The following is a 24,745-nucleotide window of genomic DNA, read 5'->3' as shown; positions in this document are numbered from 1 at the left end:
TAACTTAATATTTTCTAAGCAAACTTAGTGGTAAATCCTTTATATTAATTTACTTCCACTTTCTCCTTTACCTCTACAGGATTTCTGTAACTGTGTATAATTACTGAAAAGCATCAGGCAAACAAAAAATAGAGGGTTGTGATTAAAGAAATGGGGAGGACTTTTGTCACAATTTCCTGGAATGCCTTTACTGTACCCAAGACATGGGAACAATGAATGCTGGCTGACATTGAAATGTATGTGTAAGGATTATTTGAGGACTAATAATACCTTTTATAATGGAAGTTATAGCAAACTAACCTCTTGAGAACTGTTAGGAAAGAGAAATACTACTGTCTTAGCCTTCAGAGCAAAGCAATTGGGGAAAGGTTCTACCTATGTTAACCCACATCTTCCTGTTTCAAGGCCATGTGAGACATGCTACCTGTCCAGACCTGCAACCACTAGGCATTTGACTCAGCTAACAACTTTATCTACTTAGTTAGCCTTCCAGTTAGTAAGTCTCAATAAATATTTATCACATGCTACCTGTTTTTCTTTCCTCTCAGATACCTACTCCATGGCTAGAGAGAGCTATTCAATAAAACATCTGCCCTGTACTCTTCAAAAACATCTAAGCATGAGAAACAAGACTTTAAAAAAAAGTTAGCACAAGAGCTGGAGGGATAGCTCAGCCATTAAAAGCTAGGCTCACAACCAAAAAAAAAAAAAAAAAAAAAAAAAAAAAAGCACAGACCACAGAAGACAATTTAGGAACAATTTCTAAATGTATGTGGCAACCTAAATCCCAAAAGAAAAACTGGACATTAGTAGGGAAATTCTAAAATCCAAATGAATGTGTTATGTCGTGATAATTCCTTGGTTTTCATAAATTTGCCATGGTTATACAAGGGAAAACAGAGGGGCTTTACTGTCATAATTTTTCTGTAAATTATGTATTTTAAAATTTTGTGTGTGTGTGTGTGTGTGCGTGCATGTGTGCGTGCATGTGAAGGTTAGAGGAGAAACTATAGGTGTCAGTTCTCTCCTTCTAAGGAATTTAAGCAGTGCTTTGTAGAAGGGGCCTTTACCCTCTGACTCTATCTAATCTATGTAATATCTTTTGTTGCTTCACATTCTGTTCCATATCTATTGTTATATTTGACCCTTGTAATTGGATTTTTTATTAAACATTTTACTCTCATCTTTATTCTTATCAACAAAATTTTCTGGATTATTAATTATTAATGGGCTTTTGCTCAAGCAAGCTAATTGAGACATCTTGATAATTAAAGAAAAATACTTATTGTGTTACAAGAATGGGATTATTTTACCTTCAATTTCACTACATACTTGTGGATGAATATTATTTCTTGCTATACTTGGATAAATGACCATCAATTCTATTGTCCTTTCCTCTTTCCTTATTTTTAAAAATAGCTCTAATTCTTGAAAAAAAAAAAACCTGCCCACACATATAAAAGAGTAGGTGTCATCAAAATGTGAGTTTTGAGCTAACAAAACTCAATACTTTGAATTCCATATTGATTGCATGCCAACACTTGGTAATTTAGTGATTAAAATATTTTCAACCACCTATCAGGTAACACCATGGTTAGGTTCTCCTTCGACTTTCATGAGGGGGGGGGGAAAGACTAAAAAGTATGTGTATTGTGGTTGTGGGGGGAAGGGGAACAGTCATCCAGATTTCAGGGCCATTTGCTTCCAGCCTCACATCTAACTTCCAGATTGTTCTTTGGGTCTCCCATAATGGAGCCTCTGCTTGTCAAAGGTCTAACTAACCCCTGGGCCCTTCTCAGTTCCTACCTGGAGAAAAAGTGAAGGGTGTCTTTGAAACAAGTCTCAGGTATCCCTGGCTGCCTCTAAGAGGCACAGACACTTTCATGGGGTCAAGTAGCCACCTGGCACCCTCGGTGTGAGGATAAGCACTCAGCGGCCCCCTGTGAGGACTGGGGTCATGCTACCTTTAGACAACTGAGGCAGAGATATGTAGCCGTGTGGTGGTATTCTGTGAGGCCTGGGTCTTCCTAAGTATCCACGGCTGGGGTGAGGACACACAGACACCTGAGGAGGGCGGGGGGGAGGGGAAGAGGCTGAACCTTGGGACTTTGACTTCCACAGAGAGAGAAAGCTGCTCACCTGACCGTGGCGAGGAGAACCGGGTGAGGCCTGGAACCTGTGCAGCATTCCCCCTGACCAGGACCAGGCTACGCGCTGCGCCGTGCGCGTGGGGCGCGGGGGCGGGGCCGAGAGCGGGGGGCCCTTGCTAATTGGATGACGGGAGGCGCGGGGGCGCAGGCCCCACTCCTCAGGGTCAGCACGAGGGGCCTTTTGAAAGACGCGACTGGCCGCGTGCCCGCAGAGGCCTGAGGGAGAGGTCGACGGTGGCAGCTCAGTGATGGCGACCGCGGGCGGCAGCCGACGAGCCCCGGTCCCGGGCCCTCGGCTCGGCCTACCTCTGGCCGCTCACCTGCCTGCGAGCCTGGGCGGGGAGGGCGCCAAGGACAGCCTCGGGGGTGCGCTGCCAGGGAGGCCGCCGGTTTGGTTCTGCCCTCGCATGTTCTCCCTCCCTAGACCTTGCTAATGAGGCCCCTGAGTCCTGAGAGATCCCTGTCACACCCACTGCCTGGCCCCTCCTTTCCCTTTTGTAGATGGGCTTGGGGGAGGAATTCTGAAGACTTCACTGTCTGTTAAAACAGAATACAGTTCTGAGGTCAATCAAAGAGGGATTTGGCAATAGCCATGGGAGCCTGGGGGGCGTGGGGAGGAGGAAGGGGACTGTGGATTTCTCTTTCTCCTTCCGGGAACTTGTTGTTTACCTAGGAACTTGTTGTTTGCGTAGGATTTCATTTTCTGCCAACTTCATCCTAAACAGGTGAGAAAACTTCTGGAAACAATGACTGGTTTCAGAGTTCCAGGGTCCCTAGCTTTGCTCAGATGCTGAAAAGGAACTTACCAGTTCAGTCATCAGCTCAGACGGTCACTTTGCCCACCGGTTATTCCTCCGAAAGTTGTAGCCTGTCGAATATGGCATCCAAGGTTACACAAGTGACAGGTACAACTTTCTTTTTATTTGTAGAAGTGCCTTGGTTCAGTAAGACACTGGGATTGCCAGTAAGTGCAGTGTGTGTTTGCTTGGGGTGAGTGTGTGTCTGTCATCTCTGTGATCCTGTCGCATTTGGAGTTAGTAACTGTGATTTACAGTATAGTAAGTGGCCTTATCACTTATCACTCTTTAACCTTTTCACTTAGTATAACCTATCACCTAGTATACTAGAAAGCAAAGGCAAACATACTGTTAAACTTGGGTTGAACTGGAATCAGACAGCTTAGAATGTCTCAGTGGAATAGGCATTATAACAGCAGATTAGAGCACAAAACTAGATTGTAATCCCAATAAAACCGTATTATCTTCATTCAAGGCCATAGTGAGCTCATCTGTAAAAAAAAAAAATGACTTATCTTTGAAAGCATCACTAAAATTCCATTATTTTTCTATCATTATTATCTCAGTACAGTATGTCCTCAGTATGCTAAAAGACATTTACAAAAGCAGATTATATCTATATGTATGCCCAGACTGTCTATGGGAACTTAAGGAAAACACATGTTTTGTAAGAAGGATTTGGTAGTTTTGCTCATCTTCTTTAAACCAAGTTAACCAATATGAACATTTGTTCTTAGGTAATTTTCCAGAGCCATTGCTTTCCAAAGGTCTTTCATCTATTTCAAATCCTGTCCTTCCTCCAAAAAAAATACCTAAAGAATTTATAATGAAATACAAACGTGGAGAGATAAATCCTGTGTCAGCCTTGCACCAGTTTGCACAAATGCAACGTGTTCAGCTTGACCTTAAGGAGACTGTAACAACAGGCAAGTTTGAAAAAAGTGGGGCATATAAGTTGTTCTATGTTCACTTAGTATACACACACACACACATACACACACATAAATAATTGTGGTTAATGGGTATTTTGTAGTGCAAAAAGTTGTGCAATAAAGACACATTTCAGGCAATGTTGGTGTTTGTCCTGAAGTTGAAAGAAACATTGTGTGACTGTGATGCCTAAGGAAACAATATTGTCAAATTTGGCCCCTTAAATTCAAGGATTTGATCTGAAAAGAGCATTTCCATGGTTGATTTTGTATGTGCAGATGTAACTGTTGATTTCTTCCCCTTTCCCTTAAACTGAAAAGTATCTTAGCATGTATCTTGGTGATGGCTACAGGAGTATAATCAGTTAAAACTAGAAGAGGCTTTTAATCTCTTTATGTTGTGGGCAAATAGTAACAACTTTAGGAACCTGGGAAAATAAGAGAGAATTGGTACTTTGAGGAAGCATTGACTAGCCAGGCAGTGATAGTGCACACACACCTTTAATCCCAGTACTTGGGAGGCAGATCAAGTTCCAGGACAGCCAAGGCTACACAGAGAAACCCTGTCTCAGAAAAGAAAAAAGAATAAGAACAACATTGACTAAAAACGTGATAGTAAAATCACAGCTTTAAAGTATTTGTGTGCATGCATAAAGTTTTGTTTCTTTATTTTTCCAACTCTTGCCTATATATTCCTATATGAATCTCAAAGATTTGCAACATAATTTTAAACTTTGGAAATTTCACTGAAGATTTATAGTAAGTTTCTTTGGGTGAAATACCAGTAACTTAACATGACAAAAATATACACTGTAGTATTTTCATAAAGTAAACGGTGGTCCCAATCTTTGCTTTCCTACATTATTCTCAGGTCAGCCTCTAATAAAAAGCTTCTAATAAAAAGAAAAATGCCCCGTGAAAATGCTTCACTGGTCTGAAGACAGCAAATGGTATTCATGTTTAAGTATGAGTCAGTAATATGTGAGCCTGTGTTACAAACAAGTTGAGATCCAAAGATCAGCATTCTAATACTGAACACTTTCTAACAAATTTAATGTGTAACATACATACAAAGAACCATATGAGCCACTTGTTCAGAATGTAAAATGTTCTCTGGTTTAGAGTTTAGGTTGAAATACAGGTAAACATGGAAAAAATGGTAAATTGCTATGTTTAGGTAAGGGATAAAAAGCAAGATTAGCCAGATATAGATTTAAGTTCCTAGTAAAACCTTGGGTGTATCTCTTAAAAGCAATGTAACATGGTTATAAATGTGTGAGAAAATAAAATAATGGGGTATATGTGCAGTGATCTAGTCCCTAACCATCCCTAACCAAAGAGTGGAGTCTTAGAGATTCCTAACATTAAAATGTCCCACCTGTAAATTTAGAAGATAATTAAATTTCATTTTTCATGAAACAAATACAAAATCCAAGTAAAAGTAATAGTGTAAAGACAATCCTGCTGGGGAATTTGTGGGGAAGGGGCATTCATTTGAATTCATGAAGATACCTCTTCTCTTGTTTTATTTCTTCCTGTATGTTCTCTGACTTCTTTCTTGAGCTGTAATGGATTCAGTTATGATGCTTTAGTGCATATCCAAAGTTTCTTCAATGGTTTCCCTTATAATTTGGGATACACACACACACACAAACACATATATACATACACACATATATATGAATTTGGGATATATATATATATATATATATATATATATATAATAAAATTAATAGGGCAGCTGGGTGTTGGTGGAGCACTCCTTTTCCCAGCACTCGGGAGGCAGAGGCAGGCGGATCTCTTATGAGTTCGAGGTCAGCCTGGTCTACAGAGGTAGTTCCAGGACAGGCTCCAAAGCAATACAGAGAAACTCTGTCTTGAAAAAAAAATTAATAGGGCAATACAAAGATGAAAGAATTTTAATTTTACTTGCATTGAAGTTTTAAATATGAATACTGCTAGAAATCTTCAAATATTTTAATATTTCTCAAGTAGTTCAGTAAATATCTGAGTGCTAACCATTGCTATACATTATACTGTTATTTTGAAGCCGTCATTATTGTTTGCATTATATTTGAAGCCAACGAGTCTGCTTGAACTCACTGAATTAGTTTAGGGGCTGATAGAACTGTAATTTTAATCCCTAATTGATTTACAAAAATTTGAGTTTTCTCTAAAAGGTTATCATTTAATACTAAATAGTTTTCCAGAATTTTACACTAGAATAATTTTCTAACATTTAGACATTACTCACAAGAATAGTATGTGAATTATTATAGCATTCATTCTGGGTTCTTTTTCAAGGTAATGTTATGGGACCATATTTTGCTTTTTGTGCTGTGGTGGATGGTATTCAGTACAAGACTGGACTGGGACAAAATAAAAAGGAATCTAGATCCAATGCAGCAAAACTAGCTCTTGATGAGCTTCTACAATTGGATGAGCCTGAGCCAAGAGTTATAGAGCCAGCAGGTAAATTTACCTGACTACAATGTGTTTGAACATGTCATTTTCCAGAAAGAACCATTGAAATACTTATGCTAATGAAGGGTTACTTAATTACAAAATTACAGAATTTAATTATTTCCTTCAGTTGCTGTTTGCTGGAATGTTTCATAGTTACAATAATCTTGTATTTTTATCAACAAAATATATACTTATGTTTTGCCAGTAGTTACACGAAAGGATGTAAAGTAGTATCTTTTGTGGTATTGACTTACATTTCCCCACTGATGTGTGATGGTGAGAACATTTTCATGTATTTATTGGGCATTATCATTTTAAGGAGGAGAGACAAATCCTGTTCAAGTTATTTCTTCCACTTTCAGTTAAGTCTATTCTTAATGACTTTTTAAAACTCTGTGTCTGTTCTGAGTATTTTTAAGATCTGAGATGTACAAATAAAAACATCCCATCCTGTGGATTAACTTTATTATAGTATCCTTTGATATATAAAGCATTTTACCTTTGATAAATCTAGTTTTCTTTTGTTGTGTGTAATCTTTGGTGTCATACCAAGAAATTATTGCCAAATCCAATGGCGTGAAGTTTTCCCGTGCCCCCCCCCGAGCTTTGTAGTTTTAGCTATTACATTTAACTTTTTTGATAAATTTTTATTTTGTAAGATGCTAGTATCCAACTTCATTCTATTGCTTGTGAATATTAGTTTTTGGAGCATTTGTAAAAAAAAAAAATGCCCTTGGCACCCCTGTCAGAAACAATTAGATTATGCCTCTCTGGGCTTCTTTCTGGGCTCTCTGGTCTGTGTATCTGTCCCTTATGCCATAATATATTGTATCTGGTACTTTACAAGTTTTCCTTGCTCAGTTTTGTTTTACTTACTGAGATTATTTGTTCTTAATAAGCAGGATTTAATGTTTCTAGTTTTCCTTCTGCTTGAGCCATATCCTCCTGAGTAAATGGACTTGAAATCCTTCTTTCTGAGTTTTCAGTTTTTCTCAAGTCCATGGATTATGTGTCTAACTCTAATTAGCATTCTTTATGGTATAATATGTCAGTTAGCATCACCACTCTTTCCTTGCTTGTCTCTGTAGCTTTAACTGGTTTTTCCTCTTGAAATTAATTTAGGGGAGTTCTTTTTTGTTTTGTTTTGTTTAACTAAGTTAAAAACCTGAGCTTCCAGTCTCTGTTCATTTATACCTTCCTGATTGTTTTCCTCATGTGGCCCTCTTGTTCAGTGTATCCTCTCTTTTTTTTTTTTTCATGTGCTCTTTAGCTTTTAGGGCTGAGCTGAGAAACATTTGCAAAGAATAGAACTAATATCATTAGAAAATTTGTAGCATTACGCCCATTGGGGGGTGGAGCGATGGGCGGAGGTGACCTGAGGAAGGAGGTCGGAGGGGGCCAGGAAGGCACTCTCTTTCTGGCGTGACTCGGACAGGAGAGGATCGGGTTGAATTTCCTGGTGTTCATCTGTCTAGGTTGTAAGTTATTTCTCCCTGAATAAACATCTATTCGGCCTATTTGTTTATCCTGATCCTTATTTACCGCAATATGAGCCTTTTAAATAGTTTTACTCATTTTGATGACATTTAATTTTAAATGTATTACATAGTATTATTATAAACAGAAAATTGTTCCTAAGCATCTGAAGTAAGCTGTTTCAGAATGTTGCAGCTTTTACAAAGGATGCTAGGTTGTGCTGTTAAGATCAGGAAACTCGGAAGTTAGTTTAAACAGATGATGTCAAAATTGGCCAGCTGAGCCAGGGAGCATTTGATGATGACAGAGTTGATGGAAGTATACAGAAAATAGAACCAGTATGTATCTCTATTCTTGGTTATTATTTTTGAAGTGCATTTTTGGATTACTGCAGAATAGTAAAGTGTTGGCTGTCATTTCTTCAGAAGGTTGTCATTTTGCTGTCTCCTTATGTTTTTTGTTTTGTTTTATTTTGTTTTTACAGGACCTCCTCCTATCCCTGCAGAACCTGTTGTTACACCGGAAGCAGCATATATTTCAAAAGTACAATATGGTAGGAAATGTTCTTTTTAGAAGATTAACCCAATGAAAACTTAAAATGCACAGATATAAAAATGTTCCTTGACATTTTATTCAGACAATTCATGCTTCTATTAAAGGGGCTATTATCCTTAAAAAATTGCTTGTAGTGAGAGAAATCAGGTTGGAGAGGAAAGATTTAAAAAAGGAATTCAGCCAGTTCTGACAGTACAGCCATATATAAATCCTAGTTGTTCTGGGGGCAGAGGCAGGAGGATAGCAAGCAGTCTGTCAAATTAGTGAGACTAAATTAAAACCATCACAAAGAATATTTGAGATAAACCATTAACATCCACCATGGAATATCAAGAAGCTTTTTTTTTTTCTTTTTGTTTTATTTTATTTTCTAATATTTTTTAATTCTTTTTTTAAAATTTAATTTGTTATTTTACATGTTGATCCCAGTTCCCTCTCCCTTCTCCCTCCCTCCCTTTTACCCTCTCTGCCCTCTCACATGCACCCTAACCATCCTCCCCTCCCATCCCCCACCCCAATTTCATATGTAGGGCAATGCCATTGTTGGCAGATGCATTGTTGGCAGAGCTCTGGAAACCAAGGCAAGAGTTTAAGGCCAGCCTGGCCTGTACAGTGAGCTACTGTATCAGGGTCCATAGAAATGAAAACAGCAAGAATAGTTAAAAACTGTCCTTGCTCTTTCAAGGTTAAAGGCCTAAGACTTAAATGTCTAAAGTGTGGCTACTGAAAAATGATTGGCATAAGGTGTGGATGTCTTACCATTATATAACAAAATATTTGCTCTAAGGTTACTAGACGTCTTAATCCTCAATGCCAGATAACAATACATTTGATCTAAGGTGTGGTTACTAAATGTTTGGAGAATTAAGGAAGTACTTAAGTCTGTTTGTTCTTTGTATCATAGTAAAGAAGTCTTTTGCCCTTTTCCTCCTTTTGTTTGGGGTATATAAGAATTTTGAGCAATAAACTTAAGGCATATCCCAGTATTCACTGGGATACCCTCCTGATTCTATCTTTTGTCTCTAGCTTGTGTTTTTCCTCAATCCACACTCCCTTTCTCAGGTATGGACCGGACAAGTCGGCAGGACCCGACAGATGTCCCTCAACAAAGGGCACTGACAATACTGTCTTAAAAATAAAAACAAAGAAAGCAGTGCTATACGACCAACATTGAGAAATACTGAACTAAGTGATTTTTGTTTTTGCAATTTCTTACCCCACTACAACAATGACTTCATTAAAAATCCAAAGTTGTAAATGAACAAAATATCAGGTCTCCAGGGCTCTGCCTTGCAAACTCTGGCTCCATTACATTAAAAAAATAAAAAGAAATAAAGCATCCTAGTTAATCAATTTATGTTCTTAGTTATAACCACTGTTTTGTAGTGATTCTGGTTAGTACCTAGACTTATTTGAGAATATGGAATTATATCAGAAGTTCAAATGTTTTATGGTTTTCAACGGTTCTCACTGTGGCAAGTTCTAAGTATTTTGTGTCATGATTACTATGATGACTATGTTTTGATTGTCATAAGTTGGGGGGGATTATTACTAGTGAGTGGTATGTTGAAATATGTAGTATAGACAGTACTATACAGAAAAAAATTATCCTGTGTATCATACAAGTTTGAATATCATGTCCAGACTGAGTTCTGCAAGCATGAGTAGTAGTGTTCAGGTAGGTAACATTGATACTGACATATAGGAAGTTATTCACAAAGCTCTGTAATTTGTAATTTTTTAAACAACTGAATACAGCCATGTGAAAAAAATGGAAATTCCACTGCATATCTCTATAAATTAATAACTAATATAACTGTAAAATAAAATGTTTCTTGGAAAAATCAGAGTTCTCTTCAAATTCATACTGCTTTTTATATTTTTATTTTTAGAAGGGAGACAAGTCCAGTATGCCAAGATTTCACAACTTGTTAAAGAAACATTTAGTCAACTAATTTCTAGCCACTCACAATATCTGAAATGTAGCAGTTCATTGGCTGCTTTTATAATTGAAAGAGGTAAGTCCATATATTTTGTATATATTATTTTGCAGAAAAATTAATACTTCAGTGATTTGAACTATACTTCAGTAATAGGGTTAACTATCTTTGCTTCTGTAGACAGTGGTGTTGCACTGATTTGAAGTATCTTTTCTGGTGGGTGAGTCATTAGTAGAGACTAAATGGACTGAGCAGGAATCAGTAAAGAGCTGCAAAATAGTGAGCAGAAGCTCTGCCATCTTCATATCTAGCCTTCTGTATAGTGGGCACTGAGAAGAGAACTATAGGGAAAAGTTTGTGCCTCTGACATTTTGTGTTGCAGTTCTGTTGTAACCTTACATTGCCTTTTAATGTGTAGAGTTTTACATTCACGCTAATCCCTAAAGTTTCTATTAGAGATATTGGCAAAACGTTTTTTAGTATTTGTTATGTTTTTAGGGAATTTTTATGATCTAGGTGGGAAGGGAAGATATATATGCTGTATCTTATAAACATACATACATACATACATAACATACAGCATATATATCTTATATATACATATATCTTTGTGTGTGTGTGTGTGTGTGTGTGTGTACTGAAAAATCTAAGAAATGAAAAATGAGAAACTGCTTTTAATTATGCAAACATGTGTAAAAAGCTGAGCATGTTGGGACACCCTTGTAATCCCAGAACTTGGGGAGCCTGAAATAGAGAATCATGACTTCAGAGTCAGCCTGGAATTACATAATGAGTAATAGATAGAAGTAACTGAATGAAAATCTTTTGCAAGAGTTAAGCTGAAACTTTAAATGCTAATGCAGTTTCCCAAGTAGAGGGGAGGAAATATTTTTAGACAGAGGAAGGCATTCGAGAAAAAAGAATAGCAAAAAATATTTATCAGAAATCAAGGAGATGAATTCATTGATAATACAGAATAGTATATGCAAAGGAGTAAAATAAAATTTATTTAGATTGATAAGATATGGTTGGTACTAGACTAAGAAATACCGTAAAAGACAACTAAAGATTAGATTAAATAAGATTGATAATGAAAAAGATATTTACATTAGGAATACTCAGTGTATATAACTATTAAGAACATTGACATCAGACAGATCTACAACTGAAAATTACTTCAGGTAAGTTACATACTTAGCATCTCTGTGCTTTAATTTTCTTCTTGTTTTAAAAATAGAGATAATGGAAATAATAAACTGTGTACATTATTGAGTTGATTGAATTAAATAATATAATGTAAATACTTTAGCCTAGTATTTGGAGTTTGGTAATTTACTAATTTATACTAGTAATTAAAACTTTAATTAATGTAAACTCATATTTAGTGGTTGAAAACAACTTTAAAGATGATGTTAAACCTGAGTTTGATAATCACAGTTGCAGATGTTTTACTGAAGTTCCTGTGTAAGAACTAAGGACATGAACATAAAGAGAAAATCCACATTTAAATTTATAATATGAAGGTGATATAAAATGTTCTAGGAAATACAAGTTGTATGTGGGCTAGTAAAATCTGAGGGAGATGAAATGCACACCATTGCAGTAATTCATGTGTTTCTAGATTTAATTACCTTCCTTGCCTTGTTTTAGTTGGATTGCAAGAAGCTAACAGGAAACTGAATAGATCTAGAAAGTACTTTCTGACCAAGGCCCAAAGAGAAAAATCACATTCTCTCTCATATGCAGATTTTAACTTTTAGTTTTTGCATGTGTGTAAATAAGTATGAGTGGGTATAGATCGTGAAACTAGATAGGAGACCACAAGAAGAAACAAGAGTAAGTATTGGGAAAAGGGAGTAAAGGCAAAAGGATACATGTGACATAAAATCAGAAAGGAGCCTAGTGAGGAGGAAAGCTATAAGGTAGATAAGGGGACTGAAGAAGGAAAATGAAACAAATTTCGTTTGAAAAATATAATAATAATATATTCTGGTTTTGGTATGCTGTTCATGTAGATAGGCCTTTGTCAGTCATGTACTACAGGGATTATTACCATTTATATCAGTTTTGTGAACCATCCCCAACTTCAAGCTCTACTATAGAGCTATAGTCCTGAAAACAGCTTGGTATTGGCACAAAAATAGACAGGTAGACCAATGGAATCGAATCAAAAATCCTGATATTAACCCACACGTCTATGAACACCTGAATTTTGATGGTGTGTAGAAGACTGCAAATAAATCCATGTCTATTGCCATGCACAAAATGGATCAAAGAGCACACTGAATCTCTTAGAAGAGAAAGTGGGAGGTACCCTTGAACTAATTGGTGCAGGAGACTGCTTCCTTAACATAACTCCAGTAACACAGACACTGAGATTGACAATTAATAAATGGGACCTCCCCAAACTGAGAAGCTTCTGTAAGGCAAAGGACACAGTCAACAGGACCAAACGGCAGCCCACAGACTGAGAAAAAAAAATCTTCACCAATCCCACATCTGAAAGAGGACTGATCTCCAGAATATACAACTCAACTCAAGAAACTAGTCACCAAAACACCAAATAACCCTATTAAAAAGTGGGGTACAGAACTGAATAGAGAATTCTCAACAGAGGAATCCAAAATGGCTGAAAGTGCTCAACATCCTTAGCCATCAGGGAAATGCAAATCAAAACAACTCAGATATCATCTTACTCCTGTCAGAATGGCTAAAATTAGAAACACCTCCAGCTTATGCTGGAGAGGATGTGGAGAAAGGGAAACACTCCACCACTGCCATTTTGGAGATCACTATGGCAATTCCTCAGGAAACTGGGAATCAGTCTACCACAGGACCCAGCAATCCCCCTCTTAGGCATATACCCAAATGATCCACATCCATGCAACAAAGCCATCTGTTCAACTATGTTCATAGCAGCACTATTTGTAATAGCAAGAACCTGGAAGCAACCTAGATGCCCCTCAACTGAAGAATGGATTAAGAAGATGCAGCATATCTACACAATGGAATACTACTCTGCGGGGGGGGGGTAGGGAGGCAATGGAATCTTGAAATTTGCAGGCAAATGGATGGAACTTGAAGAAACCTTCCTGAATGAGGTAACCCAGTCACAAAAAGAGGAACATGGTATGTACTCATATATGGATTTTAGACATAGAGCAAAGGATCACCAGCCTATATTTCATACTGCCAGAGAAACTAGGATATAATACAAGGTCCCTCACAGAAGGGAAAAGGAACAAGATCCTCTGAGCATATTGGGGGTGGGGGAGCAGTGAGTGGAGAGGGAGTTAGGAGAAAGAGAAGGGGAAGCGAGGAGAACATGTGTGACCAGGATGATTGAGTCAGGGAACAAATAGATGAGAGCCAAAAAAAAAAAAAAAAAAAAAAAAAAAAAAAAAAAATAGATACAATAATAGAGGGAGCCATTATAGGTTTGAATAGAAAACTGACTCCAGAGAAATGTCCACAGACCTACAAGGATGACCCCAACTAACAATCTGGACAACAGTGGAGAGGCTACCTTAAATGCCCTTCCCTGATAATGAGATTGATCACTAACTTATATGCTATCATAGAGCCCTCATTTGGTAGCTGATGGAAACAGAAGCAGACACCCACAGCTAAACACTGAACCAAACTCCTGGAATCCAGTTGCAGAGAGGGAGGAGTGATAAGAAAAGGGGTCAAGACCAGGTTACAGAAACCCACAGAGTCAGCTGACCTGAACAAGGGGGAGCTCATGGATCCCCAGACTGATAGCTGGGAAGCCAGCATTGGACTGACCCAGACCCCCTGAACATAGGTCTCAGACCTGGGAAGCCTAAGGGACCTCGGACAGTGGAGCCAGGTGCACAAAAGGACTTTGGGAGCATATTCCCCATAAAGGGATACTCCCTTAGCCGAGAGACAGGAGGGAGGGCCTAGTCCCTACTCCAAATGACTTGACAGATTTTGATGATCCCTCCTGGAAGGCATCACCCTCCCTGTGGAGTGGGTGGGGAATGGGATAGGAGGGGGGTCAGGGGGCATGGGAGGGAGGGAGGGGAGGGAACTGGGATCTATATGAAAAAAATGTCTTATTTAAGAAAGAAAAATAATGAGCAAAAACCTTTTTCTAAATAGCCAATTAGACAAAAATGGAGAGTATTGTGGCCAATGATATGACTTAGAGGAGGAGCACTCATCCAGCATAAATGAGCTGGAGCACAAACACCATTGAGTAAACACTAAATACTGAATAATCAAAATGGAGGTTCCTCCCCTTTATTTCCATCTCTTTTTTTATGGTATCTCCAAATTATATCATAAAATATTAAATTAAAGGTGGAGATTTTAAAACATTGTTATTTTTTTCTTGATACATGGAGTACATTTGCAAAAATAAAATTGTCCTGAATGCAAATGAAAAGAGAAAGAAAGAAAGAAAAATTTTTTAAAAAGAAACAGGCTTTCTTTTTATGAATCCAGGTGTATAAGAGCACTTGGTCTGCAATCATGAGGACCAGAGTTTGAAACATAGGACCCATGTAACAAGCTGGGTGATGCCTTTAAATGCCTGTAACCCCAGCTCCAAGCAGAGTGGAAACAGGAGGATGTCTAGGCTTCCATCCTAGCCGTGAAATAAGCCCCAGCCAAGAAGAAACCCTGCCTCAGAGGATCAGGCAGTGATTAACGGAGGGGCAGACCTGGCATCCTCTTCTGGCTTCTGAACATGAACACATGCACACACACACACACACACACACACACACACACTCTCTCTCTCTCTCTCTCTCTCTCTCTCTCTCTCTCTCTCTCTCTCTCTCTCTCTCTTAAGCATACACTCACGATTCCTAAGGGAGTTCTGCTGGCTGCTTCTGACTCCTCGGGGTGATACCTTGTGTGGTTTCTTCTGAGGTGGATGCCCTTTACCCCTGTAGATTGCAGCTTTAGTTCAGCTTATATGGAAAAGATTTGGCACCTGCCTTGCATGATAACCTCTTATTCTTTACATCAGCTCCATATCTGTTTCCTTCAAAGTACATACTAAAATTTGAGATTTGTTTAGCTTTTCTCCTTTGTCTCCTGCATACTGAGTGAAAGTGTGTATTTTTCAACATTTAACCCTAGCATCTATTCAGGCCTAGTATATGTCAGGACATTTTAATTAGTAAGTCCTGCAGGTGGAAGATGTAAACTGAACTTTGTTGCAAGTACTAAGACTAGATTATCTGAATTCATCAAGAGAAGTAAAAAAAATACAAAGAGGAAGACAGAGGTGAATTTAGCTGTTTTGAGGGAAAGCAGTGAGTTTCTCAGGCTACTGACAGGGCCCATGGTTGGGATGTGGAGGAGAAAACACTGCTGATTTAATTTGCACATTTTCAAAGCATGGAGTTTCAAGTGTGAGTACAGCAAAGTGTGAATGGAAAAAACTACTGAGAAACATGCAGGGGTCTTCTTTATTTAAAATAAACCAACTTTAATACAGAAAAAAACTAATTCAGTATGTAGAAAGTTTCGGTGGACTGAAAAAAAAAATTAGAGGCATTATACAGAGAGTGTTCAGGACAGAAGTAGAATAGTGTGTGGAGTCTTGGTAATCATGGTACATATTGAAGGTTATTTGGCAATTTTGTTGCTTACATTAAAAATTTAGTTAATGTACTGTGACATAAGATAGTTGCCACTTAAGTTGTGATAACTACCTTTAATTTTCATTTCTTAAAACATTCTAAGACTACTGGAATTGTATTTTTTATTAATTTTATCTGACTGAAAATTGGGACTAGGGACAGGAGGGATGGCTCAGCAGCTAAGAGCTCTACTGGCTTTGGAATGGACATGAATTTGGTTCTCAGCACCCACTTTGGGTGACTCATAACCACCTGTAACTCCAGTTCGAAGGGCTCCAACACCTTCTGGCCTTTTGGGACACTGAAATATGTGTAGCATAAACATGATATAAGTATACAATATATGTATACAAATGAATAAAAAGTAAACTCTCTTAAAAATGATGATAAGAGAAGATTTTGATCAAATAAAGAGGGAGGTTAAAATAACCACTTGTTGCTGTTTTCAGCTGGACATCATGAAGTTGTGGCTGTAGGCACAGGTGAATACAACTACAGCCAGTGCATCAAGCCGAATGGAAGGGTGCTGCATGATACTCATGCAGTTGTTACAGCAAGAAGGTCTCTCCTTAGGTAAGGTAAAGGGTATATTGAAGCCTTCAAATATTAATGTTCTCAGACTGATATAATTACATAGACTTTCCCCTGCTTTGTAAGTGGAATAATACTCAGAACAAAGATTATGGCAACCTTTAATCCAAGTCATCTGATACTTTTATGTTGCTATAGTAACCTCACTATGGTAATTATAATGTTTTGTGTAAATTTTGGTGACTTCCTTGTGTACTAAGTTTTAAGAGCCCTACAAGGTTTTTTAAAGTTAGAAATGCAATCTTTGAATGATTGAAGGTATTAGAAAGTGTAACTTAAGTTTGCACAAAATAAACTTGATCTTATTTCACTTCTAAATTAGATATACTTAGTTAGGGTTTTTATTGCCCATTGCAACTCTTATAAAGAAAACATTTAATAGGGGTGGCTCACTTATAGCTTCAGTGATTCAGTCCATTATCATCATGACAGGGAACATGGGTGGGTAGGCAGATATGGTGCTGGAGCTGAGAGTGCTACATATTGCAGGCAACAGAAAGTTGACTGAGACATTGGACATAGGAAACTTCAAAGCCCACCCCTACAGTGACACACTTCCTCCAACAAGGCCATACCCACACCAACAAAGCCATACCTCCTAATAGTGCCACTCCCTATGAGAGTATGGGGGCCAGTTACATTCAAACTATCACATTACCCAAAGGCAGCACCAGAAAAGCACAGGTTTCCAGTTACAAATACCAAGCATAGTCTACTATTTAGCAGAGTAAAAACAATATAATCCTTTAGATAAATGGTTCTTAATATGTGGGTCACAACCCCTTTGGGGGAGGGATTAAATGACCCTTTCACTGGAGTCACATATCAGATATCCTGCATACTGATATTTATATTACAATTCATAATGGCAGCAAAATTGTAGTTATGAAGTAGCAATGAAACAATTTTATTACTGGGGGTCACCACAACATGAGGAACAGTATTAAAGAGTCTCAGGGTTAGGAAGGTTGAGAACCACTGCTCTAGACTGATAGAATAGAAGTAAAGGGACTGAAGTCAGAATCCTCTTTTTTCCCTCCAGACCAATCAGTCATTCTGCTCCTCACAAGAGGAAGGAGTAGCAGGAGCCTTAAAATGTCCAATAATGTTCTCTTTAGAAGTTTCTGTATATAAAACATAACAGTGAGAACAGTGAGAATGTCATATCCCATAATATACACCAACTTTTGGTTCTCTTAAGCTATTACACTTCTTACAAATTAGCAAATATCTAATCCAAGTCTAAGTAAGTGTCCGCATCCAGCTTGTGAGTCATTAGCACTCTACTACTCTTATTTAATTTCTGCATTCTCACTGTTGATCTATTCTTTGATGGAATATTTAAAAAACAAATTAGATCTGTTTTACCTGAAAATGCAAATGATATCTCTAGTAGAGAAAGAATTGCATAATCTTAAAATTTGTTAAAGAAAAATGGTGGGGAGATGGGTAGTGTGTTTGCTTTGCAAGCATAAGGACCTGCTTGCAAATCTTCAGAGCTCAAATACAAAACTGGGCATGGCTTCATATTCTTGTGACCCCTGCTTTAGGGAATAGAGATGGCCAGATCCTCAGAGCTCAATGGACAATGAACCTAGCCTAAACTGTAAACCAAACTACCTTCCTCAAGGCAATAAGGAGGGAGCATTTGAGGAAGACACTCATCACCTTGTTGTAACCTTATATGTACACTGTCATGCATATTTAGATACATAAACCACACACACACACACACACACACACACAGAGAGAGAGAGAGAGAGAGAGAGAGAGAGAGAGAGAGAGAGAGAGAGAGAGAGAGAGAGAGAGAGAGAGACCATTATTGTGAAAGTTCATTAGGACATTGCAGCTCATGGTTATTCATTCTTCTTTGGTGCTGATGGAATTGTCTGACCTCCTTAATGCTACTTGTCAAGTTGCAATTTTTCCTGTGTTTGACACTGTTACATACTGGTGTTTAATTATGTATTTCTGGTGATGGGAATAGAGTATGCCTTAAGGTCATGATGTTTTGTAAAGTAGTATCAGTCCCTTACAGATTAGTTGCTGTCTTTCAGGATATCTACCTCACTTCTTAATACAATGAAATATTCCTTGTTGTATCTGTGCTCTTGGATTTTTCAACAGCACTGAGAAACAAGCAGGAGCCACTGTTGGTGATGATAGTCGTTAAAATAGTAGGGTAACTTAGCAAGTTGGCTTTTCAGAACTATCCCAGGAAGAAAGGAAGAACCTGGAGTCAGGAGTTCTTTACAAGATATGATAGATATACTGAAATGTGTATTGTAGAATAATAATCAATGGTGCTTTAATACAAGTTACAGGGCAACCCACTGTAACTTCTTGAGGGACTTAAAATTTTTCACTAGATAAAGCTAAAGTTATGATAGGACTCTTATCAATATCAAAACTTTGACATGCAGAGAATTTGCTCATGTTGGTTATGATACTCATTAAGATAAATGTGCAATAAATTTTATTACTTAACAAAGTCACAATGTTTATTTTAGGTACTTTTATAGACAGCTTCTACTCTTCTATAGCAAAAACCCTGCTATGATGGAAAAGTCAATCTTTTGTACAGAACCAGCTTCTAATCTACTTACTCTGAAACAGAACATCAATATTTACCTCTACATGAACCAGTTGCCAAAAGGATCAGCCCAGATTAAGTCACAGTTGTAAGTATTAAGGAAGTTCTTTTATTTAAAAGGCACTAGTAGGATGATCACTGTATATATGCTCTGAATCCCCCTTTCAAACAGAGTAAGGCTTTGTATTCATATTTTCTGTGTAGCCTTGAGTCATTTGTGGGCTTCAGAGTACCACAAATCCCCCCCCCATTCACTCTTACTTGGATCAGTTGTTAAAAGTCCTCATGTCTCATCACTTTATTTTTTATTCTATTGAAAAAAATCTGCTTTTAAGATTTTACACACTTTTGGGAGTTATGGGTCTATGCAATATGCATATTCAAATACAGGAAATTAAAACTGCTCTATGATCAAAATGTCATTTTTTTTATAAATACATAGCATCAGATTAGAAGAACTCTGAACAGTACAGACAGGCATAGTGAAGCAAGAATAGCCTATACCAAGTCCTACCATCAAGAAATAACCATGGGCAATATTTTTATAAAAGATTCTAGGAATCACTTTGAAAATAACATCTATGGATAGATAAAATTCAAGAAAAATAACTTTAGATCTTATTAGCATTTTACCATAGGTGAATCATGAATAAAAATTTTTCTACATCAACATTTTGTAGTTTTAAATCTTTGAATATAGAAGAAGCTAGCTCACAAATTACATGAACAAAAATTTCTGTTATCACTTTTTTTTTTAAGATAGGGTCTTATGTAGCCCAGACTAGCCTTGAACTCATTATATAGGCAAGGCTGATCTTGAACTTTTCTTTCTTTTTTTTTTTTTTTTTTTTCTGTTTTTGTTTTTTAAATTTTTTCCTTATTTTACATATCGATCCCAGTTCACTCTACCTCCCTCCCTCCCATGCCCCTTGACCACCCTTCCATCCCATTACCCCCCCCCACTCCACAGGGAGGGAGATACCTTCCAAGAGGGATCAACAAAATCTGTCAAGTCATTTGGAGTAGGGACTAGGCCCTTCCTCCTGTCTCTAGGTTAAGGGAGAATCCTTCCATGGGGAATGTGCTCCCAAAGTCCGTTTGTGCACCAGGGATGCATCCTGGTTCCACTGTCCGAGGTCCCTTAGGCTTCCCAGGCCTTCTACCTGAGACCCATGTTCAGGGGGTCTGGGTCAGTCCTATGCTGGCTTCCCAGCTATCAGACTGGAGTCCATTAGCTCCTCTGTGTGCAGGTCAGCTGTCTCTGTGGGTTTCTGTAACCTTGTCTTGTCCCCATTTTCTTATCACTCCTCCCTCTCTGCATCTGGAGTCTTGAACTTCTTGAAGGGGGATTGTGGGTTGAAATAGCAGTTCACTGTATATCCCTGGCTGGCCTTGAACTTGCTATGTAGAAGACTGGTCTTGAATTCATGGATTCATATGCCTGCCTCTGCCTCCCAAGTGCTGGAGTTAAAGGTGTATACCACCATATTAGGCCTTACCATCCTGTTTTTAAGGAACATAAAGAATGATGATAATAGGAAAACTGTGCTGAACCTCTGTGTTGGTGATTTATTTTGTATTAATTTGGGTGGAGGTAATGAATACATTCCTATTTTCTTTGTGTTTGCATATATTCATGTTATTGGAATGAATTCTGTTCTGGCACATTAAACCTGTTAGAAAACAAGTCTTGAGAACATGCACATTTTACTTTTAACAAATTGGTATTTCTTTTAAACTTTTTTCTCTCTCCAGACGCCTTAATCCACATTCTATTTCTGCATTTGAAGCCAATGAAGAACTGAGTCTCCATGTGGCTGTTGAAGGCAAAATTTATCTTACTGTTTACTGTTCTGCTGATGGAGTTAACAGAGTAAACAGTATGTCCTCAAGTGACAAGTTGACAAGATGGGAGGTGCTTGGTGTACAGGGAGCATTGCTGAGTCACTTTATACAGCCAGTTTATATCAGCAGTATACTTGTTGGTGAGTGTTAGCACATTTTTGGATATGTTCAATTTTTAAAAATGCCCATATTTGATATACCAGTATACAGCCAGATATTGCATACATGAAACTAATGTAAAAAGCAGACATCACCGCTTTGTTGAGCTGTTTGTTTTATAGTGACTAGATGCGATACTTATTATATGACTTCTGTATCTTACAGGAGGCCAAGAATTAACTTACATAGATTTATTGTGCCTTGTCCTTACAGCTTCATTTACCTGAAAATGAACCTCATTTCTTAGGGAAAAGATGGTCTTTTGAAACTCCTAAATCTAAAGTTTATGCTGCATTTTATTTTCTCTAAGAAATAAATGCCCATTTTGGCTCCTCTTTATCTTTATATCATCTTAATACATTTGATCATTATGCAGATCCTTTTAATTTGTAAAATGTGTATGATTTACTAGAATTCAATTGGCAAATTATTCATTTCCTAAGTAGAAGATGCTGTAGAATTTTAGATTTATATTTCAGTGACTTTCCAGATACTATTTCATTGAAAAAGAGTTTGAAGCTCTTAAGTTGGTATACAAAGTACTAGGATACATTATGACATTTTCATATATGTATTATCATTTAGCACATGCAGTAATGAGAATCATGATATTTACATGCATGTATTTCATTGTACTATGCTCATATTCAGTCCATGCTCATATTCAGTCCTATTATCCACTAACTACATCTTCTTTTCTCCCCTTCACCCCCCTGCTGATCCCCTTTGGCTTGCATGGTGTGTGTGTGTGTGTGTGTGTGTGTGTGTGTGTGTGTGTGTGTATGAAAATTTAGATTCTTCAAGATTCTTCATATGAGAGAAAACATGACTAAAAGCATACTGTGTTTATATACTGAATTCACTTTTTCAATTTACCTGTTGAAGGGTATCTAGGCAGGTTTCATGTCTTGGATATTGTGCTTACTGCTGTCAGGGGTCTGTGTGTGTGTGTGTGTGTGTGTGTGTGTGTGTGTGTTTGTATGCATGCCAGTACCATGCTGTTTTGTCATTATGACTCTATGTGATAATTTGTAATCAGGTATTACATTGGATAGCTGATCTTTTGTGTATCCGTAGGAATTTTCTAATTATTTTTACTAATTTTGGGTAGAATACCATTTTTATTTTGATGGAGATTGTGTCAAATTTGTAGGTTGGTTTCTGTTATCCATTTTTACAATATAAATTTTGCATATGGATGGAAATGAGAGGTCTTTCTATATTCTGTCTTTTAAAGTTACATCTGCTTGGGTAGATTTATTCCCAAATTCTTTTTTTTTTAAAGCTATTGTCAATGGGACTCTTTTTTTGGTTTCTTTCTCTGCAAGTTTGTCACTGTCACTGGTGTATAGAAATGCTAGTAATTTTTTAAATGTTGATTTTGTAACCTACGTTAAGAAAAGTTTTTATAAGATCTGCATAGAAGGTCTTTCTTGTTTTGTTGCTGTCTTTAGAGGAAACACTTTAAAGTTTTTCTCCAGTTAGTACAATGTTAGCTGTAAACCTGTCATATAGACACATATAAGCACATTTCTTCTATCTTTATTTCTGAAGGCTTTACTCATGGAGAAATATTGAACTTCGTGCAAGTTTTTTCCTACTTCATTTTGAGATTATATGATTTCTAAGTCTACTTACATTTTGTATCACAAAGTGTTCACTTGTGTATGCTAAAACATTCATCCTTAAATACGTGGAATGAAACCAACTGAACATGGTCCACGTTCTCGTGTGTCATTGAATTTGGTTTGCAAGTGTTTCATTGAAAACTTTTACATCTGTGTTCTTTGAGGCAATCAGTACATAGTTGTTGTGTCCTTGTCTGGTCTTTGATATCATAGAATGAGCTTGGTAGTGTTTCATCCCTTTCTATTTTATAGACCAATTGCAGGTCAAAGATGTGCAAGTTTTAAAAATATTACTAAATAGGCCCTGGTGCACCTCCCCAGTAACTGTTGGTGAGAGTACCTGTTTACCCACACTGGCAGTCATGCTCACTTCTTAAGCTCCAAGGGGAACTACTGTTTGATACTTTTTAAGATTATATTGTTAATTAAAGTTCTTACTGTTTTCGGTTTCAGTCAATTTAAGTCCTTTCTCAAGACATTAAAATTTTTCTAAGTCTTCTGTAGCAGATTCTTTTTGTTCTTGATAAATATGTGTATAGGATCGAAGGGTGCGGGTTCTCTGGAATCACAGATTTGGTGATCAGAGCTTTTATTAAGTTTTACAATGATATTTTAAAAAATTGTCGTTTGTATGATGTAACTTTACATTGTAGTATTAATGATGCTTAGGAGGATAGACACTGATTCCTTTACATAGTTAGTTAGTGGTTTGAAACAGGAGCATAAAAATTAAATCTGGTCATTTGAATGCCATCTTGCACCTGGCAGGTTTTTGTTTTTTGGGGGGTGATATACAGGCAATGAAAAGAAAATGGCTTTGGAAAATTGCTTCAGATTTTTCCTCTTAGCATCTCTTAGGGTCTCAATATGAAAATAACTGATGGTCTGGTAATATAGGTATGGAGCTGCTCCAGTTCTTTGCAACTTCTTCCTTTTATATAATTGAACATTGCCTCCCCTTTAATTCTATAGCAAGGAGCATTATGGATTAACTTTAATTCTTTGAAGATGATTTTATTCCCTTTTCTCTTAAGTTCTATAGAATGCTTGTAATTCCATTAAAATTCCATTTCATTTGTATTTGTTGTTCACATGTCACAGGATATATGTGCATGTGAAGGACAGAAGGGAACTTGCAGGAGTAGGTTATATCCTTTCACCATGTGGGTGCAGGAATAAAGCTCAGTAAGAGTTGTGTCCGTAACCTACAATTCTTTATATTGATTCTTCCAAGCCTATGTTAACTTAACAGAATATGAATGCAAAGAACAGTGTATTTAAATTTTCATTTTAGTTTTGGGAAAGTTTTAGGGGTCTTTAATAGGAGGTTTAGGTTTAAATACAGAGCAAGAGGCTTATATAACTCAGCAGTTCCTTGTTAGGGTCTGGTCCCACCCATCATTGTCTCAACTCTAGTTTCTCCTGCAAGATTGTCTGGCACTGGGACCCCAGGCTTTTCCAGTTTCTTGGGGTCCATGTAAATTTTAGTAGTTTGATAACCAAAGTGAACACCACTGTGTCTCTTGAGAATACCTCCACTCTATTCAACAGTATTGTGCTAATACAAAGCTTTTGTTATTGTTCATAATGTTAACAAAAAATAGTCATTCTTTGAATTGCTTTGTGTCTTGAAATTGGAACATTGTGGTCCTATAACAGTTATAATGTGTGGTCATTATGATTAAAAAAATTTCTTGACTTTCACCAACAATCAGATGCTGATTTCATACAGAAACCAAAAAGTCAAGACAGAATGAACAGGTTCTTGCAGAACTGTATAAAAAGTACCATTTCTTTGTGGATCAGACTGATTCTTTTGCATTTTTTAACTTTTTTTTCTTTAATGCATGTGGGTGTTTTGCCTGCATGTATGTCTGTGTACCATGGACTTGAAACACCTGAGGGAACCCAAAGAAATCATCAGATCCTCTGATACTGAAGTTACAGAAGGTTGTGAGCTACTGTGGGTGCTGAACAATCAAACTCTGGTCCTCT

At 37.3% G+C, this 24,745-nt stretch overlaps 1 protein-coding gene across 1 annotated transcript in view; it reads left to right on the top strand.

Annotated features, from left to right (window-relative positions):
* The first annotated feature begins 2,294 nt into the window (after positions 1 to 2,294).
* The window catches only part of Adad1 (adenosine deaminase domain containing 1), a 34,004-nt gene continuing 11,553 nt past the window's right edge, over positions 2,295 to 24,745 (top strand). The window contains exons 1-9 of the mRNA XM_051185789.1: positions 2,295 to 2,516; positions 2,876 to 3,055; positions 3,685 to 3,873; positions 6,181 to 6,348; positions 8,303 to 8,371; positions 10,266 to 10,391; positions 16,384 to 16,507; positions 19,036 to 19,206; positions 20,874 to 21,103. Of these exons, the coding sequence (XP_051041746.1) occupies positions 2,399 to 2,516; positions 2,876 to 3,055; positions 3,685 to 3,873; positions 6,181 to 6,348; positions 8,303 to 8,371; positions 10,266 to 10,391; positions 16,384 to 16,507; positions 19,036 to 19,206; positions 20,874 to 21,103 (1,375 nt within the window). The 5' untranslated portion in view covers positions 2,295 to 2,398. The remainder of the gene's footprint in view (positions 2,517 to 2,875; positions 3,056 to 3,684; positions 3,874 to 6,180; positions 6,349 to 8,302; positions 8,372 to 10,265; positions 10,392 to 16,383; positions 16,508 to 19,035; positions 19,207 to 20,873; positions 21,104 to 24,745) is intronic.

The sequence above is a fragment of the Phodopus roborovskii genome, unplaced genomic scaffold (assembly GCF_943737965.1).
Source record: "Phodopus roborovskii unplaced genomic scaffold, PHOROB, whole genome shotgun sequence".
NCBI classification, from domain to species: domain Eukaryota; kingdom Metazoa; phylum Chordata; class Mammalia; order Rodentia; family Cricetidae; genus Phodopus; species Phodopus roborovskii.
This window is presented reverse-complemented; position numbering and strand designations above follow the sequence as displayed.